General features: G+C 39.4%; 1 protein-coding gene across 3 annotated transcripts; it reads right to left on the bottom strand.

The window, feature by feature from the left end:
• Positions 1 to 4,054: 4,054 nt before the first annotated feature.
• Positions 4,055 to 20,533, bottom strand: LOC308683290 (uncharacterized protein). 3 transcript variants are annotated; one of them, XM_081353702.1, is made up of 15 exons: positions 20,023 to 20,533; positions 19,350 to 19,470; positions 18,463 to 18,570; positions 17,744 to 17,780; positions 15,772 to 17,621; positions 15,600 to 15,627; positions 13,688 to 15,456; positions 13,557 to 13,605; positions 13,289 to 13,332; positions 11,941 to 11,983; positions 9,971 to 11,814; positions 9,778 to 9,814; positions 9,524 to 9,607; positions 7,815 to 9,422; positions 4,055 to 7,547 (listed from the first exon to the last, which is right to left on the bottom strand). In XM_081353702.1, exons 1-15 carry the CDS (start codon positions 20,124 to 20,126, stop codon positions 5,047 to 5,049), a joined length of 10,227 nt encoding a protein of 3,408 aa, XP_081209828.1. In that variant the 5' UTR covers positions 20,127 to 20,533; the 3' UTR covers positions 4,055 to 5,046. The 3 variants fall into 3 exon arrangements, with proteins under 3 accessions (XP_081209828.1, XP_081209826.1, XP_081209827.1); XM_081353700.1 differs by having other exon boundaries at positions 4,055 to 9,422; XM_081353701.1 differs by having other exon boundaries at positions 4,055 to 9,422; positions 9,971 to 11,811.
• Between the last annotated feature and the right edge of the window lie 448 nt (positions 20,534 to 20,981).

The following is a 20,981-nucleotide window of genomic DNA, read 5'->3' as shown; positions in this document are numbered from 1 at the left end:
AGTCAGCCTGTTTTGTCTGATACCCAAAACCTATAACATTGCATTATGTCTGGTATCCAAAACAGAAGAATCCAGGGAAGAGAAGAAAGCAGGAGACAAAGTGATGTTGATAAAAATGAGCCAGGTTTATGTTTAGATTTGACAATGTTCAGTCTGACCACCACAAATCCAACAAGTGTTTTTGCATCAAGCTTCACAACAACATCCCATGACACCTCTTATCTCTCATTCATAATCAATCATAAGATTAAACAACAATTGCAAGCATCGAGGAAGAGCAAGGAAAATATGTAATATAATTTATAGAAATATAATAAAAATAAATAAATGATTGAATGATAAATGGTATAAATGATTAATTTATAAATAATATAAATGATAAAATAAAATGAAGAAAATAAAACAACAAAGATGTATGGGTTCTCTCTTGAAGCTGCACACCACACATAGGCTGTCCTAGGGTGCCAACACCAATAACAGGCCCAAATATGCAACTCTATTATGGAAATAAACCCTAAAAAAACCCTACAACTGGCCAAATCTATAAGCGACTTTAAAAAAAGAAGAGAAAAAAAGTCGCTCATAATAAGCGGATTTGGCAACTCTTCTGACAACCGCATTCTGCTGCTGTGTGAACATGGCCTATTATAATAGCCTTTCACCTGATTTGCAGATTTTGTCCTGTATATCTGTTTCTGAAGAATTTGATCCAAATGAAAGAATGGATTGAGCTGTCTGGGTGGTAAGGGCACAGACTTGGCAAAAGTTTTGGGTCTAGATGAACACTGATCTACTAAGGCGGCAGAGATTAACAGGGCAGAAAGAGGTAACAAGTAGAACAATAGATAAACTGTACAGACACATCTGTTTTTGATCAATAGCTTGCTGTAGGATTAAAGCAAAAAGAAACCAGAGTACCGGGTCGGTTATAAGAACTATAGACACTCCGATCTGAAAGCAAAGTAGTTGGGAGAAAAGACTGCCAGAGCGGTAACCTAATCACTCCAAATCACAAGGTAATCCTACTTGCCCTCCACTCTTACAGCAGGGCATTATTCATATCGGCAGGCACTCAGACCTCAAACTCTCATAAGCAAATTAATCAGTGAGTAATCACACATTCCTAATACTCTTGATTTAGAAAGCCAAAAAGCACACAGTTATTTCAAGAATTCTAACAGCCATATTAATGTCAAAGACATGCCCATTTTACTTCCAAAATACTCAGGTTCAGTTAAAAGTAGGGGGGGAAACACTAAAACTGCTTAAAAACTCACAGGTTAATCCATGGCATTTAAATACATGAGAGATCTGATGTTAAGGTCTAGATTTACATGCAGAATACACAGAACGAAAGAAGAAGAAAAAAATCCAGAGTGTTTCCGGATCTGACCAACATATTTGACATTGGAAATAACTCAAACCAAATGCGTTATTTGTTGGTGGTTCTGAGATTTTGGCAAGGGATTGCCGGCGTGGAAACCTTGAAATAAAATCCTGTTAAGCCTTCTGCCTCTCTCTCAGGAGTATAGTTAAAACCATGCTGTGCATGGACATGATTATGCACCGGCACAGGTCCTACGGCATGGCCCAGCCTTGACTTCCAGCAGGAAACAAGCTCAGGAGTTCAATTAGGGCAATTCTCGGTTTGGCCAGGAGATTAGCAAGCGATGTAATATAATCAAACTGAGAGTGATGAAATATGTAAAACAAATAAAAAAATCAGCCATTTAAAAGATTACATCTGATTTTATAACATATTATAAGATTACAGACAAAACTTAGAATTAACAGATTTGAAATATTTGAAATAAAATGGTTATGACAAAAGCGGATGGTGGGAGTCTCTGAGAACTAGAAGACCAGAGGATTCAGACGTAATCCTGTCTGCAAACAGCGCTGCTGGGCTGCCCAGTCTACAGATCCGTTTGCTCTGTGCATGAGCAGGAGAAACACGAAGAGATAGTTCTTTCACACCGGGCTGAGCAGACACAATCAGACCCTTGTTCTGAGAGGAGGGAGAGGGCAGCTCTGTTTCGGCCTACAGACAGAGAATACATGAGCCCTCTTCAGTGATCAGAGTGGAGGATGCTCCAGATGAACACACAGAGTGAAACAACGTTCAGACTGAGTGCTTTTGGAGGAGAGAGAGAGGAAATGTACTAATCCCAGATAGCAGATCACAAGAGAAAAGGTATCTTGGCATTTCAGCTGCGGCTAATGGCTCCAGGGGTTTTAAGGCTCATGTTATTAGCCTGGAAAAGGCTGACAAAGGAACAAGAATTCAGTCCTTAAAGATAGGCTAGATGTTCATTGCTTATAAAGAATAGTCACAAAATAATCTGAAAACATAAGAGCAACAGTGTCTTCGGATCGACGGTGGTAACTAACAATAAGAGGTCTATTCCGTGGCAGAAAAAATAATATACAAATTCACCGGACTGATGTTCACCTGAATTCTTTGGGGGGTTCTAAAGACGAGAAAGTAGTTGAACATCTAAATGTAGCGCAGAACATTGTATTTGAGTACAATGAATATCACAAAGCATTCACAACAATCTGGCCAGTTCTACCAGAAAGACTCGGGAGGCAAAATAACAAGCATGCATTTATTAACAGCCCAGCAAGCATTGTGATTTTAAGTTCTTTGGCGTAGGCCCCATCCGTAGCTCACAATCCGAGGGTACGGAATCTGCATTTCCTGCCTGAAGACGAAGGCAGGGGCGCAGCCGACCCCCTAGGAGGTTTGGGAAGGGACCATCCTGGTGGTGGTGGTGGGGAGGATGGAGGTGAATGTAGGCGTCAGCATCTGCGTATATGCTGTGTGAATCAGCATGTGTAAATACCGATCTTTTATACAAGCATTAGAACACGATTGGATAGATGAGAAAGTAATAAGTGACGTAACAATTGAGTCTTCACTGCAGAACTTACGGTAAAGCTTTCATATCATCAGACAAAATCATTTATTGTTTGTGGAAAAATGGGGAGAAAATCAAAACCACTGTGGTATGCGAAACGCATTGGTCAATGAAGACGGACAAGGACTTGGCTTGTCAGCACACTATCGAACGGCACATAAAAAATAAATAAATAAAAAATCCGCTGTGAACTGACCAAACAAGCAATTGTTTTCGGGATAGATATATTTTGCACACTATTTTCTAACCACGCTTTCCTAATTAACAACAGAGTAGAATAGGAGTATGAATGTATTTGAATGCTTTGATGAAACTGTTGATCATTTATACAAACAATCATGCATTTCTCTTGATACAAACTTAAATCAATTAAGCTCTTGGCAAAAACTTGGTAATCCTATTCCAGGGGAGAAAAGAAAGAAAAATACATACATTCTTTGGAATTGTCTTCATTGGTCTCAGAACCGCTACTCTTCTCTTGACTGCAAGTCATAGATTCAGTCTGACACAATAAAGTAATAAACCAGGCCTTGATTGATTTGTAGTCGCAATTACTGTGGCGTTGTCTTGTTAATAGCTTTATTTTCTTGCCTTTCCAACCATGTATACTGCCGCTCTCACAAGAAATGACCTTAAAAGGTCAAAGACTGAAGCCCCCAAGGGTGAATCATAGGTCCAAGGTTACATGGAAATGGGAGACTGATTGCTTCTCAACATCTCGAAATCTACTCCTGAAAACAATATTCTATGATGGATCTGCAGTCTATGAACCAAAAGACTAAAGAATGGCTGCAAATCATCGATAGGCTATAGGGGGGTCAAAGCTACTTTGTGAAAAGCCTGAACTCTTAGAAAACGGCATTAAAAAGTGAAGATATTAATCATTTACTACCTTTGACTCAGTGGGAGAGTAGAGGACACTGACAGGAAATGGTAAACAGAAGCAGGATTCTTCTCCTAAGTCTTTATATCCTTGATTTTTTATTTTATTTTTAAAAGCTATGTATTAATATGACTAAAGCAATTAAAAGAAGGAATTAAACAAATATTAGAACAGACTGCACTACCAGCTAATGACATCAACTGTTAACTGCCACCACAATACTGCACCAATAACAAACTTCATTAATGTTGCATAAATTTATTGCATTTACTGCAATTTTATATAACTGGCCAATTCTTCAAATCATTAAAACAATTAAATTAGTTTCTATAATGCATGAAAAATCATATAAGAAAAAAAGTCTTGGGGCAAAAAGCTAAACAAAAAGAATACAGAAATGAAATATTTACCCACAAGTAGTCCCCAAACTTTGAAAGGTGTACACTGCCATCTTGTGGACAGCTTGAAATGTTTTGACTTTAAATTGAGCAGAGATTCAGATAAAACACTGCTTCTTTTCAATGATTTTATTTATTTTAGTCAAATATATATGAATGCTTCCTTCATGAGGAGGGCTTCTGGGAGAAATGTTTACAGAAAAATCCATTCATCTAAAGAAAACTGCAAACAAATCAACATTTGTAACACGCATAATGATACAGGGTTATCCAAGTATCCAATGATACATTTTTAGTTTGTGCCGTGGGATGACATTTTGACAGTATAACACAACCATCATAATTTATTGTGATAAAACATGATTTTCTTAACCCCCCAATGCATCTCAGAGGATTTACATGATTTGAAGTCTTTAAAAGTTCCTGAAGACATTAGCAAATTTCCAGAAAGTCTGGTCTGAAAGCGTCCATCCAGACTTTTTGTCTCGTGATTCAGAGTTATGTAGGGTTTTTGCATAAAGGCACAAAGCAGTAAGGCCCCACCAAGGGCATCCTATTCTCATTTTTTTGGCAAGACATTGGTCCAAATTGGCAGTCCTCTTTTTCCATGCCACTTACGTAAAAGGAAAATAAAAAAGACAAAACATCAATAAAACCATTATGTGATTATACTTAAAGTGTACAGGTCTAATTCATAATTATGACGTAATAAAATAAACATACTGAAACCTACAATCAGATGTGATCTACAGTTTAGAGAATACAGAGGGACATTCTGAAGTTTCAGCAGTGTATGACAACAACCTAATGGAGAGCTTGTTTGGGGGAAGTTAAGTCAAATCTACTACAGAGGGTACAGCTCAGATTTCATCTTTCCCTGTCTGAAGCTACTGTGCATGCTGGAGAAGGGCAGGACTGCCAGGAGCCTAAGGATGGTTGAAATGTTGGGAAATAACTGGATGTCAGAAACTTTGAGAGTTCCAAGAACAGTGTCGGGTAGGTGTTGATGAGTGGGAGTAGGATCTTGCCACCTGTCCCTCCACCTCTGCAGCTCATTGTGGAAGGAGTGTAAGTCAGGTAAGTCATCTTGAAACACCTTGACAAACTCAGTGTCCTTGCAGCATCCCTCCACGTTTGACATTACATAAGGCACAACCTGCAAGCAGTGAAGAGCAGACAGAACATCCTGGGAGATCCCTTCCACCTCAGCAATATAGTGCTCAATGGCCCCTTTACTGAGGTCCTCTCTGTAGTGCACATTTAAGGGTGGTTGTAGTGACGGTACCTGCAGCTTAGAAGCTAGTGCAACTGCCTCTTGAAACCAGGTTTGATGGTGCATGTCAATACTGTTCTTCGTTTCATTGAGAGAGGGCAGGAGATCAGACAGGCGGTTTACAGCTTGATACACGTCATAGGAATTTCCCTGAAGACTCAGACTTAGGTTTTTGGTGAGGCTCAAGATGTTTTTCATAATTACAACTGTCAATATGAAATCAAAGTTTTGGACAGCAGAAAGGAAGCTCTGGGCATGTGCTGTAGTTGCCTCATTATCTTGGTTTCCTTTCATCTCATTCAAGCAAAGGACGATGGCCTCTAGAATGTCTGTAGTAATTTCCAGAACCTCATGACTCAATGCCAACTGATTGCTGCTGATCTTGGCTTTCAGCTCACTGGCTTTCCTTTCGTCCTTCTGGAACAAATGCACAACAGCATCCTCTAGTCTTACCCGTCGTTGAACATCCTCAGAGAACCACATAAACAGCTGCTCTAAGCACTCAAAACTCTGAGTTATCTCTCTCAGGGAGGACAAACTGGCTAGCAAAGACTTCAGAGTCACAGGGTTCGGGAAACTGAAAGCATGAGGGAGTCTCTGGGAAAGCAAAGCTGAAGCCTGTGTCATCTGAGAGAGTGAGGCACCTGTTCTTGCCAAGGTTTGACTTCTACAGAGTGCCAAGTTCAAACCCCACTTCTCAGACAGGACAATGGTGAGAGTATCAACAAATGAAGCAATATTTGTGGAAAGGGGGATAAATGCTAATATATTTTCACTCTGAATGTCTTGTATGTCAAGGTAGTGTATTCCTACAGGAATGTACAGTTGGCCATCAATTGCAAACTCTTCTTCAGTAAATATGGAAAAGAATTTTATGTTACATAGTTCTTTGAGCAATTCCTCTCGAGCATCAGCATTGTAGGGGGTAAAAACAATTTTTTCAGGTCCAGTGCTATCCAGGGTAATTACTTGGTCTGCACCATCATGAGCCTTTACTTCAGACTGGTCTGTGCCTTCTGATTCTGCTGCTATGGGATGATCAGTAATATCCTCAGGGGAAACAGGTGTGCAGCGGTCAGTAACACTCTGAGTTATTGCAGAGGGCCGATAAAGGCAAACGTGTACAGCCGCAGTTTCTTGGTCTGAGCCATCTGGAGCTGCTGAATTGAGCTGATTTGTGCCACCTTCTGCAGCTACTTTAGGCTGGTCAGGGCCAAACTGATCAATTTCACTTTGATTCCCTGGTACTATCTGGTCAGTTCCAACTTGACTAAGTTCCACAGACTGATCTGGTACACTTTGATTCAATGCAGTTGCAAGAACAGTTCCACCTTGAGCTTCTGCTACAGACCGATTATTTCCACAGGGTACATCTGCCACAAGCTGATCAGTTCTACTTTGTTCCCCTGATGCTACCTGCCAAGTTCCAACATTATCTGCTAACCCAGACCCACTTTGATCTACTATAGGCTGATGAGTTGCATCTTCCACAAATGCATCAGTTACAGTTTGATCTGCTGATGACCGTCCAGGTCTACTTTGATCTGCTGTTACAGACTGATCATTTCCAGACTCAACTACCATGAGCTGATCAGAGCCACATTGTTCCCCCAAAACTAGCTGACTAGTTCCAACTTCATTTGGTAATATAGACTGACCAGTTCCATCTTGATCAGCTATTACAGACTGATCCTTTCCAGAGTCAACTACCATGAACTGCATTGATCTACATTGATCCCCCAAAATTAACTGACTAGTTCCAACTTCATTTGGAAATACAGTTTCTGTCTGGCCGGCTTCACTTTTACCATCAACTATAGACTGATCTGACTCAACTTGACCAACTGCTATGAACTGATCAGGTACACTTTGATCTTCAGTTACTGACTGACAGGTTACATCTTGATCTTCAGGTCCAGACTGATCATTTCCAGAGTCATCATCTACCATGAGCTGATCAGATCTACTTTGATCTCCTGATACTAACTGACTAGTTTCACCTTCACTTGGAAACCCATTTTCTGTCTGAGCAGTGTCATCTTGACCCTCTACTAAAGAATGATCATTTTCAACTTGACCGACTACCATGAACTGTTCAGTTACACTTGGATGTACTATTTCTGACTGACCCGTTACACTTTGATCTGCTGTTAAGGACTGATCATTTCCAGAGTCAACAACCATAAGCTGATCGGATCCACTTTGATCTCCTGATTCTAACTGACTAGTTTCACCTTCCCTTGGAAAGCCATTTTCTGTCTGAGCAGCGTCATCTTGACCCTCTACTACAGAATAATCGTTTTCATCTTGACCAACTACCATGAACTGTTGAGTTATACTCGGATCTACTATTTCTGACTGACCCGTTACACTTTGATCTGCAGTTAAGGACTGTTCATTTCCAGAGTCAACAACCATAATCTGATCGGATCCACTTTGATCTCCTGATACTAACTGACTAGTTTCACCTTCACTTGGAAAGCCATTTTCTGTCTGAGCAGGGTCATCTTGACCCTCTACTACAGAATGATCGTTTTCATCTTGACCAACTACCATGAACTGTTGAGTTACACTTGGATCTACTATTTCTGACTGACCCGTTACACTTTGATCTGCAGTTAAGGACTGTTCATTTCCAGAGTCAACAACCATAAGCTGATCGGATCCACTTTGATCTCCTGATACTAACTGACTAGTTTCACCTTCACTTGGAAACCTGGTTTCTATCTGAGCAGTGTCATCTTGACCCTCTACCATGAACTGATGAGTTACACTTGGATCTACTATTTCTGACTGACCAGTTACACTTTGATCTGCTGTTAAGGACTGTTCATTTCCAGATTCAACTACCATGAGCTGATTAGATTCACTTTGATCCCCTGGTATTAACTCACCTTCATTTGCTAACCCAGTTTCTTTCTGACCAGCCTTATCTTGACTTTCTACTACCGACAAATCCATTTCAAATTGGCCATCTGACATGAACTGACAATTTACAGTCTGATCTTTGGTTACTGACTGATCAGTTTCATCCTGACCTGATGCTGCAGAATGTTCATCTTGAGAGCAATCAACAGCCTTAAATTCATGAGATTCAATTTGATCCCCTGGTACCAACTGACCAGTCTTACCCTCATCCTGACCTTTTACTGTAGACTGACCAGTTTCAACAGGACTAACTGTCAACTGCTCAACTACACATTGTTCCCCTGTTTCTTTTTGGTCATTTCCAACTTGATCTTCAAATGCACATGTATCATTTCCACTCTCGTCAATTTCCATGACTTGATCAGTTTCACTTTGATCTACTGACACCAACTGATCATTTACACTGTAATCAACTGCAATGAGCTGAACAGATTCAGTCTGATCCTCTATTAACTGACCATCTGCTAACCCTGCTACTGTATGACAACCTTCATCTTGAGCATTTATAGATGAATCACTTGGTTTCTCTGTTGCTGGCTTGTCTGCTTCAATTGGTTCTGTTGCTACAAACTGATCAACTTCCATGGGTTGCTCAGTTTCACTTTGGTCAACTGACACTAACTGAACAATGTTAACTGGCTGTTCTTCATTAGACTGCTCAGTTACACCTTGATTAGTTACAATTTGATCTCCTGTTACTAGCAGACCAATTCCACACTGATCAATTACTTCAGACCTATCATTTACATCTTGAACAAGTGCGATCAGTTGTTCACTTCTATCATGTTCTACTGTTGCGGTTTGCATAGTGGCATCTTGGACAGATTCTGTTGGTTGGTCAGTTGTGCTGGTCGGCAGAGAGCTGCAAGCAGGGATGACTTGAGCTGCAGTTGTAGTTTTGTCTGAACTGATGATCATTAAAGATGATGGCTGGTCAGGTGTACTTATGTGTATTTCTTCAGCCCTTTCTATTTCACTGGCTTCTACTGGAATTTCCTCAGGAACAACAGTTTTAACATCTAAACAAAACAGGAGACATGATTGTGTAAGAAAAAACAGAGATGATTTATATTCATGTATCTAAGGTTATCACTAATACTTCTCATTTAGTATTACTGACCGATTCCAGCATCCTTTGCCTCTTGTGGATAACCAGAACCATTTGTATCCACAGCCATCTCCTGTGGAGCCATGGCAATCACCTCTGAGAAAGGACAGGAAAGAGTGTGTCAGAATAAAAAACACAACAGCTTATTACAATACTTTGAGGGCCCATTTCAGCTACTCAAAAAACAACTGTTCAACTACCATATCAATAATTCATTGTTCTACTTGCATATTATTATTTTTTTTTGAGTAATTAGTTTTACTTACCACCTTCCATTCTCAGGTGATTAACTATTGCTTTTACCTGTATGTTTAAATACAATCAAAAAATAAAACAGAACAGGGTTTTCAGGAACATTATTTATTTATCAGTAATCTTATAATACTAATAAGAAGGTACAGCAAAATACACTGAATACAATGAATTATAACAGTATAAAGACTAAGAAATTTACCATACCTGAGCAAGAAACTGATGACTTTCCGGATCACTATCCACGCATTTCTCAATCACCTCCTCCAGGCTCTGTAGTGTCTGGCGATGCATAAGCAGCATGACTGCATCAGTCTTGCTGCCTCTGCTGAAGATACCATCTCTAAGTAAGGTCCTCAAGGCATTTAGGGTTGTCTTCATTAGATCACACTCCATGCTAATGCTAGGCAACACAGCCACAAGCTTAAGAAGGGTAGCAATGTTTGGAAGGTTTCTGGCTTCATTATGGAGCAGAGTCTCAGAGATGGAGGTGGGAGGACAAACATCTTGATATTTCTCCCTCCATACTGTGGCCCAGGTGTTGATGTCTTCTTCAACTGTTTCTGGCTCAGGGAGATCACTCAGGTATATTGTGTGCAGTTTATCTTTGGATTCTGGGAGAATGGGAAGAGGGTTGCACGTTGGCAGAAGGGACAACACTTTCAGGGCTTTTAGGTGATTCTCTGAGAAGTTAAACTTCATTTCTTCAATCAAACCATTAAGAACTGGTAAGCTAACTGTTTCCATGTAGAACGCTTCGGGTGAATCATAGCTACTAACAGATTCCGCATATGACAGCAATCCTGTAACCTTAGTTGAAAGCTCCACAGCCTCCTCAAACCAGATAGAATGCACTGCACTCACATTGTCCAACATTTTGCCAAGAGAATCTATTATTGGCATAATCTTCTCAAGCTCACAAATAATGTCAGCAGGGTTTCCGCAGCGAAACACAGTGCTGCAGTTCCTCAAGGGAGCGCAGGCGTTCTTCAAGATCACTAAGGGAATGACAAAATCGACCCGTCTAATAGCTGTGCACAGGGTCTGAGAATGCAGTGACATGCTACTACTCCATGACCCACTGGAGTTGGTGCTCACAGAATCTAAGCAGTTCAGAGCTCCCTCTAGCATGTCCACCAGAATATCGAAAAAGTCTTCTCTCTTTTTCCATCTAGACAAGCAGGTCTCTGGGATCTCTGCAAGTGCTTCCCGTGGGGTATTCAGAAGCCCATCCATGGTTTTGGCAAGCTCACTCTCTAATTTGGGTGACTGGTCAAAAAACTGTAGCAGATCCTCAGCTGTCTCTAAAACCTTTGTAATGTAGGCATTCTGAAGGCTTAAAGCCAGCCAGTAGGCAAGTCCACAAGACTCACTGGGAGTGTTCACAGCTAACGGATAGGTCTCTAAAAAGCCCAAAGCCATCTTCCTGAGACTTTGGCTCCCCGTACCAATGCACATGATGGACTGGCCACGACAGCAGCCCATCTGAAGTCCCCACTCATCCTCAAGAGTGGTTGAAAGAGCTTTAGCTTGCAAATCCAGATCAGAGCTTTCATCAAAGGGCAGAAAACCAATGAGCTCCACTTTAGGAATGCAGTCATTTACATATCTAACAAAGAGTGGTAGGAACTTTGCCGCACCCACTGAGATTGCTCTATCAGTGATGATGGAAAAGAAAGGAGAGTCCTGAACTTCAGTGAGGATTGTTTCTCGTACGGCCTTCACAATACTTTGTAGCATTTCCCCTTCTGAAAATGATTCCCCTTCCTTCTGTACCCAATGACATGAGGCAAGTTTCTGTACAACAGCATCTTGCTCTGGTTTGTTAAGGTCGATCCATGAGCAGTTTCTCCTTGCAAGTATGGCTGCCTGTTTGAAGACTTCTTCACAGTTCCTTATGTTATCTGTTGGTTCATCAGAACGTCCATTCTCATCCACAACCTGCTCCACATCTTTAACCTTTACATGCAGGTCCTCAGCAACTACTTCTATGTTTTCAGACTGCTGCTGAGCCTCTATGCTCTCTGCTGCCTCTTTGTGGATATCTGCTTCTAGAAGGTGGGGGAAAAATTATTTTAGATAATGTACAAGTTTAAATTAAACAAATATTACATTAATGACTCAAACACATCAAGGATTCAAATGAAAAGCCAGTCCAAAAAATTACAAACCACTACCTGTTATCTCAGAATTCACCAATAGTATTCTGGAGTCTTTGTCCTGTGAAAAGAAGTACTTGTGAATAAAGCTGAAAAAAGCAATAAACTAATAACTAGAGATCGACCGATATATCAGTTTCCCGATATTTAAGCATTTTCCCATAATTGGGTATCGTTTTTTTAATATCAGATTCACCGATAAATTCAATGCCATCTTATGGCTGTTTTGAGAATGCCACGCAAGACCACCATTACAGCACAGCGTCTGAGGGGAGCCGAGCCAACAACGGTGTTCAAAGGTAAAATAACTTGCATCCCTTAATTAATAAACTTTATTTAACATAACAGCCATTAATGAAGTTACATAAATACTTGTCATGTAGATTAAACTTAGCACTAAAAAAATAGACAGACTCACGTAATCCATCAAGTAATGTCCCAATAAAGACGAAACTTTTCATGAATTAAAACAGCCATGAATGGAAATAAAAGCGCTGAATTTTATTCTCTCTCTCCGTTCTTCATTAGTCTCGTGAAGTCACGTTCATAGTGCCATTCACTCACTGGGTCCATTCATTTAAAACGCCTTGAATTATATTAACGTCTACAATATAACATTTATTTAGCTAATAAACCTAAATAATTGCAGCTCTGTGGAAATAAAATATCTCCACGAGAGACGTTCTGTGTAAAAGCACAGATAAAAACAACACTCTGTCAGCAGGTAGACTAATTCATAATCTAGACCGACAAAAACATTATTAATAATTCTGATAACATGCCAGATGAGATGGACTCAGTAATTGCGATAATGTATTAGATGTTTTGTTTTATTTGTCTGACTATGTTTGCGTATTCCATACTCTTCACTCTTTAGCCTATCAAACAACAGATAAACCTTTTAAAACTGTAGTTTAAAACGAATGCTTATATTTATGGTAAGTTGATAGACTCCCTTGTCACTTATTTATGTTCTCCATTTGAAAACATTAGACTTAGTAAATTTATTTTTCCTGTTGTTAATATGCTGTTGTTATAAATAAATAAAAAATATTCAGAATTATTTTTACATGCTATATTCATTACCCGTTTGTTTACCTTATCAAATATTTTATTTAAAAAACAGAAATAAACAAATAAATATCAGTTCTATATATCTGTTATCAGGCACAAAACCATGCAAATAATTGGTATCTGTTATAAATAAAAATCAATATCGGTTGATCTCTACCCATAACATTATATGAGGCAACGTTTTACTCAAAATAGTTAATTTTTTAACTAGATCACCAAACTACACTCTTCTCTAAACCCACTTAAAATACGAGGTGATATACTACATAATCATTAATGCAACTTTACAAACCTGCAGAGTGTCCCTGTTCTCTACTTCATCCATGTGGATGTCATCTGCAATGATGGCAAAGTGGGAATTAAAGTTGGCATGAACTGAAAATTCACCCTATTTTCTTAATGCATGTTATTGATCTTTATGTGGACAACTTATCTATCAGTAAAACAAGTATGAATCATAAACATGCATAAACATACACACACAAATACTCTTGCCTTACCCAAAAGAGAGGGAAAAACATTTAGATCATAATCATTAAGAATAATCATAGATTACATACCTTCTGTTTTTATTTCAGCAGTCCTTCCTAGGGTTTTGGATTCTTTGTCCTGTGGAGCACAACGGACATTAGACATCTGGAAAGCAAATAAAAGATTTTACAGAACTAATTTGTACAAAACTGATCCTTACCAGGCAAATGCCCTCCAGCGTCTTAGGAGTAAGCTTTAAGCACTGAGCAACCATTCTGTCTAGGTCTCTGTTAAAGTCAGTGCCGATCTGAAGCATGGCTAAACAGGGCAATCTATCCATGGGTGAGGTGTTGTTCAAGTAGTTTTGATACATTTTATGCCGCTTCACTTCACCACAATATTCCAAAGCTGTGCTTGGCAACACACACATAATCTTCAGCAACGTATTGATGTTTGCAAAGTACTGCATAAGGGGTAGACGCAGAGTCTGAAAAATGGTCTCTGGTATAGTTACACTAACCACTTTTGTTTTCCACTTCACTTTCCAGCAGCTCAGCTCCGTGAAGAAATTGTCAGGATCTGGAAGGTCACCAATGTACAATGGAGGTTTTGACTTAAGTGTCTCAAAAACATAGCTCATTGTCACAGAGGATGGGACCAAGGACAATAAGTTGAGAGCCTCCTTGTGGTCATCAGAGAAATAATCTTTCACCATGTTTATCAGGTGGTCAACTAAAGGGACACTCATTGCATCTTTGTAGTATGAACCTGGCTTCAAGAGGCTGTCCCTTGGAACAATCACACTATCAGGCACTTTAACCTGCACACCCAGACTCTGAGCAAAACAACAAGCTTCATCAAACCAGTTCTGATGGAAAACCTTGATGTTGGTCTTCACTCGGTTAAGTGTGGCCACAATACCACTGATCTGGCTGAGCTGCGAGGCAGCACTAAAATGGTCTTTCTGTAGCGCTGCACTCAGTTCTCTGGTGAAGGATGAGGCATTCTTTAATGCAACGATTGCCACAATGAAGTCAAAGTCCCGAATTAACTGAAGTAGTCTTTTGGCTCTGTTGGATACTGCCAAACTCCATCTTTGTGGTTGACAGTTGTCAATATTTTCTAGCCAATGTGCCAGAGGCTCCAGAATCTGAGCGAAGACTTCGTAAGAGTCATGCTTTTCAAGCCAAGAAGAGCAGAATTTTCCTTGAAGCTCATGGATTTTCTCATAGCTCTCTCTTAGGCCTATGGCTAAGACTTGATCTAACTGTTTCTCAAGGGCAGGCATGCTGTGGAAAAAAGACACTATCTCCTCTAATGTGTCTATGGCTCTGATGACTGCAGCTACTGGAACTGACCTTGACCACCAGGTATTGAAAGAGTAACATGAGCAGTGTGTGCATATAGCAAGTGGATACTTCTCCTGTATTTTACATGCAAAAGCCTTGAGCTTGTAGGACACTTCACCAGAGCCAAGGTAAGCTTGACCTCTGCAGTAGCTTAAATCCAGACTCCACTCATTGGTGACAACATCATAAAGTCGTTCGCAAATGGCCTCGGTGTCAAGAGTAACCTCGACAAATCCCATAAGCTCAAGGCGCATGACATCGAAACTGTCAACAAATCTGAGGAAGATGGGTAAGTAGTCAGTCTCTCCAAATCTGACAACTCTGTCGATAAACAGGGAGAAGAACGAATTTCTGACCTCTGAAAGAATCCTATCCCTAACAACATCCTCACACACTTTAAGGACTTCATTCATCTCAGATTTGGTCACATATTCTACTTCTTGATCTTGATCACCCTGAGTGTGTCTGCTTTGCCTGCTATATGCTGCAGTGACAGCAGCCTGTAATGCAGATTTTAATGCCTCTTTATCAGTTTCTGAACACTCGGGTGGTTTCGGTCTCTCAACGTCCATATTTAAAGTCATCTCTCTTTGTTCTTCTGTATCTTCTTTAGAAGCGTCATTTGTACTGGTTTCTGGAACTGTACAGGGGTTGAAAAAAAAATAATAATCAACACCTGCATCTAATATAAAATTCAGTAAAATTCTATTTAATCTTGTTTGAGCTATGAAAACAAGATGACTTTAACATTTAAAAAAATAAGTCAGAAGTAAAAAGTTTTACCTGATGGTTGCACTTCCATAACATCATCCTAAAAACACACACACAAATTGTGAACAGCAGGTTAAAAATATATTTGAGTTTGTTTTTGCCATTATCTCCTGTAATTAAATGTAATATAACACAAGTAAAAAAAATTGTATATTTTTAAATTAGTCAATAAAAATATCTTTACCTCCTGTAATAGCTGCAGGATTTCTGGATATTTCTTTACATACGCCTCCACCATTTCCTCAATGCTAAAGTGGACATCTTGATTGACATAAACAAAGGCCATATTGCTCAGTCTTTTTTCCACTGGTACTTCTTTCATGTAGGTGTGATACCGGTCCAGCACCATGTCGTACTGCCCATACACATCTGAATCTGCGTGGACACAAGGGATGGTGCCCAGCACTCTCAACAGGCTCTGTACATTTGGGTAAAAGCCTATATCTGGGATCTTGAGGGTCGCAAACACGCTAGTGGGAAGAATCCTTCGCTTGCTAGCATGCCTCCATTTCACTTCCCAACAGCCCAGCTCATCATAAAAGGAGTCAGGACGAGCCAAGTTATTCAGGTTAGCATCAGCAACTTTGTCTTTGCGGATGCTAAAATTGTGGTCAGCCATATATGAGGGCACCAATGACAACCATCTGAGGATTCTTGCCATTTCAGTGCCAAGGACTCTTTTGACTTCATCAACAAGGTATTGCAAAACCTTCTTGCTCAGTGCTTCCCTGTAGTAATCCTCCAATGATGCTTGAGGTTTCTCCGTGCCATCACCGTTTGTCACCATCTCCACTGGCAAATTGACAGACACCCCCAACTTCTTGGCTCTGCCCAATGCATCAGAGAACCACTTCCGGTGAAAAATGTCAATCTCCTGCATGTGTTTGGTGAGAAGCTTTAAGGCGTTCGAGATGGTGTACTGTAAAGTGCTGCTGATGCTGATTATTCCCCTGAGGCTAGGGTTCAGGATGCTTACACAACACAGAGTGTTCTTTAAGACCACAAGAGTAATGATGAAATTAAAGTTCTTCAGTTTCTCTTTCAGCTTTAGAAGCACTTCGACAGTATCTGCATCCACATCTGAAAGGGCACTGGTGCACATCTCTCCAATGCTGCTCAAAAGCGGCTCCAAGATATCAAGCATTGTCTGGAAAGCATCTGTGCCATATTCCCAATGGTTCTGGCAAGAATCCTTGACTCGGTCCACCTCACCTTTGATGTGGCTGTATGAAGCGGTGATCTTGGAATCAAGTTTCTTCGCCAGAGTTTCTGATTGCCTAATAACGGCAGCGACCTGCTCTACAGTATCAACAACGTCTTGAATTGGAAGGATAGGCATGGAGCGAATCAACCACATGTTGAAGGCGTAGGGCTCACTGGGGGACAAAACTACCTGTGGAAAATCCCGCAGCATCCTGCAGGCGAGATCCTTCAGCTTCTGACACATGCTACCTGAAGACAGGTAGGTGAAGCCACGGCAGTGCTCCATTCGAAGGCCCCACTTGTTGCGGATCTCGGATATAAGCATTAGGAACAGACTGTCAGAGTCGACATCACAGGGAAGGAATCCCATGAGGTGTTTCTGTGGGAAACCTTCACCTGTGACAGAGCGGATAAACAAAGGAATCTGGTCCTTGCCCTCAATGTTTATTTTGTCTTGGAGAAGTATGGAAAAGAAGCGTGCAAGGCGCAGGCTATTGCGGATCTCCTCACGCATCACATCTTCACCCAAGTTAAGCACTTCTTTTTGGTCGATCTTCTCTGTACATGTGGTATTGACTGAAAGCGGCCCAGCTGGGTCATTACCCAAAGGCTTAACAGAGTTAAGAGATGTATTGTTGGTGATGCTGAATCCAGTGAAGGCTAACGTCTCTTTGAAATAGTCTTTCAAAGTTTCCTTCGCTTTGGAAATAGCAGGATCCTCCTCTGATTCATCATGTGCAGGAGGATTTTGAGCTTCAATGTTCTCTGCTGAGTCACTCTCAACTTTAACTTCCACCTCTGTCACAGAGGGGTTTGAGTTATCAGTGGCACCTTCAAAACAAAAAAAGGAGAGAGAGAAAAACAAAAGAGCAGAGAATCCCTGGTAATTAGTTTGTGTAATTACAAAAAGAGGAGAGAATTAAAAGATGCTGACATGGAAATGCATTATCTACCTTTAGTTTTCTTTGTGACAATCGGCCCATCTCCTGTCTGAAAAAAAATAAAACAAAAAAATGTATCATCATGTGCTAAATGTCTGAAGTCAACACTACAATGTGTAGATAACACATTGTAGACATGACAAATAAAAACAATTAATAGTAACAATAAAAAGCTAATAAATTTCTTTACTGATAGCTACAAATGATAAAATGCTTGTTGGCTAAGGGACCATTGAGAACTATTACAAGCATGACATTTAATTTACATGAAATGGTGGAATCACATTTACCTTCAAATGGTAATTAATCTACACAGAATTCAATCCCAGAGTGTTTGTGTACCTTGTCATTGCATATCTAACTTTGATCATCAACAAAAAAGGGTGAGTAGTTTGCTTCATTATTTTATGTTGCTTCATAAAAGCCTGTATTGTGTAAGATAATGCTGAAAATTAGTCTTATGCAGAGTTCAGTACGCAATGCATGCAAAAACATTTAGCTCAGAAACTCCACTTGATGCTACTATGTGCTGGGTTCACTGTACCACTCTTTACAAAGAAACTCTTTAAAACATGTCCGATGCAAAACAGTTCACATCATCTTTAGGCTTACCAGATTTTGGTTGATCCTTTCAGGAGTTGCTAGAGACCAAGCATTACTGATTTACTAATAACTAATAAGATTCTGTTTAAAAAAAAATTGTAAATCTGAAGTGTAAATCAGAGACTCACTTTCTCCCTTGTCCTTTTTCTGTTGCTAGTTTGTGCATTGTCCTGGTTAGATGCAAAATCAAATATAGTAGGAATGGCATCATCCTTCAAAACAGACTTAAGATCGCCCTGAAAAAAAGAAAGGAGTTTTATACATTTAACCAAACAGGGGTATACTCTGACATGGGGTTGGGGCAGGGACAGGGATTATTATTTGGGAATGATTTATATTTCAAATAAAATGTGAATAAAAATCTGCAATTTATACAATAAAAAAAGACATCCCAATTATCAGTTTAATAACATCCCATTCTCAAGAGTCTTATTTTGCAGGCACCAATAAACAAATTTAATATTGTGAATGAATTGAACCTTTTATCCATTTTAAGAAACAATCAAATTCTTAGAAGAGCAAACTGAATTTTACAAAGTTTTTTTTTTTAAATAAGACCAATCTTAATGTATTTCATTTAAATTCAATGTTTACTGAAATCTAGTTTAGCCACTAAAACTTACACTAAAGCATGTAGCACAGTTACTATCATGTTGGGTGATAATACTTTTACTCTTTAGCAAAATAAATGTGGTATCAAACATGGGCAATTCACCCACATTCATGCTATATTTAGACCTGATTAAATCTGCTTTCACACAAAACTCACTTTAATAACCATGTATGAAATTTAATTTTACATTTACAAACATGATGATGACATGTCAAAAATTGCTTGGGGGGGGCGGGGATGGACAAAAAAATGTTTGGGGGGTGGGACACACACAGACACATGTCAGCCCACTGGTGAAAACTACACTTGTCAATACTAGGAAACAAATTAATTTTACTGGTTTTGTTCACTTACATTAAGCAGATAATACCAAATACGAAGAAACAGAAAATGCTCACTTACTTGCTGACATATCATTGATGTCTCAAAATGTTTTGAACACAATTTGAAGTTCCTGTGTAACTCTTCAGCTGCTTTGGTCTCCAGATCTGGTCTGTGGCAGTTACCCACCCATTGTTTACATCTAGAGATATGAGGTAAGGTTACTGCAGTAGTGTAAAAAATTATGTTTTAACATTAAAAACCTCAACTAAAACAAAGCACTTTTGTTTAATGGATGTCACAAAATACCAAATACCACAAAAAGAAACCAACAAAGCACATAGAGCCATAAACAGAATAACGTATTCTGAGGGAATTAAATTCCTGCCATTTTGGGAAGGGCCTGATGATGGCGAACGTGCACAGGACTCGTTTGCTTACAGTAACCCCATAAAAGTTGAAGCAATCACTTTGAAGAAACACGAAATGTGACTTATTAACTGCCAGCTAAAAAATAAACCTTCGCAAAAAAAAAAAAAATCACTGCATCAAGATTAATGATAGCAACATGATAAGCCTAAACTGAAAATACGGGTTTAATGCATTCAATGAATCATTGCAAAGGGGGACAGAAGCTAACCAGCTAACAAATAAAGCTAATTTGCTCAATATGTACATATATAAAAATATAAATAGGAAAAAAATAACATTGATTAAATTGCGACTGCATTTACGCACAAAAGGCTGCACTCACCGATCAGGATCCAGCGGGAAACTAAAGAAGAAAACGTTGGACTGGTCCGCACTCTGCTTGCAGTTTGCTGCGGCACAGCATTCGGGCATTTTGGACTTAATCATAATTGATATTGCATTGCATGGATCCTCCAGCGCAAAATGAGATGCTTTGCCAGCAAAAAGAGTGCGCTCGCGTCTACATAGATTTAACGCTATCGAGCGATTTTTCCAATCGTCGCGTGCATTCTACTGGAACTTGCTCATGGCCGAAATGTTGCTACTTTCACATAGGAATCAACAACCAGGAAGAACACCTATGTAGAGCGGAAATGGACTAAACTGAGGACGGATCCCCCCAAAATAAATCTATCGTCGTCATTCGTTCCCCTTCTCGCGTGCATTTACAGAATATGTCAAAAAAAGCAGCACAAACGATTTACAAAAAAATGTCATTACAAGTGATAACTCAAATACAAATTGTGTCCAGTCTCCACGAGGCGCCAAAGCGGGTTTTTTTTTGTAACCCACGTGAACATTCGAGGTCACACCCATTTAATAACACTTAATATTGAGTCATAACTATTGTATAGGTGTAAGTATGCATGCAACAATTAGTTTAACTAATTTAATCCCACCGGTAACATTTGACTTTGAAGGATATAATAAAAGTTGATGTACACAGAGTTGTCAACAATAAATTACAGGTTCAGACTGTCTCGATTTCATGTTAACATTTCATATTATGCCTACAGATATTTAATTTCAGTTTGCTCCTATAAAAGATGTCATAAAACACAACCACCATTTGGTACATGTATTAATATTTATTCAAATTTGAAATTATATTAATATTTAAATAGATTTATAATAAATTCCGTTTGTCAGTTATTGTTTCCCACTTTGGAGTGTTTTTATTAAATGATTTTTGATGATTAAATTATGTTTTTGAAACCTTTTTAGAAAAGGCATGTGGTTTGT

This window comes from Scardinius erythrophthalmus, assembly GCF_964197995.2.
Source record: "Scardinius erythrophthalmus genome assembly, chromosome: 23".
NCBI classification, from domain to species: domain Eukaryota; kingdom Metazoa; phylum Chordata; class Actinopteri; order Cypriniformes; family Leuciscidae; genus Scardinius; species Scardinius erythrophthalmus.
The sequence above is the reverse complement of the archived record's forward strand: the minus strand, read 5'-3'. Positions and strand labels throughout refer to the sequence as shown.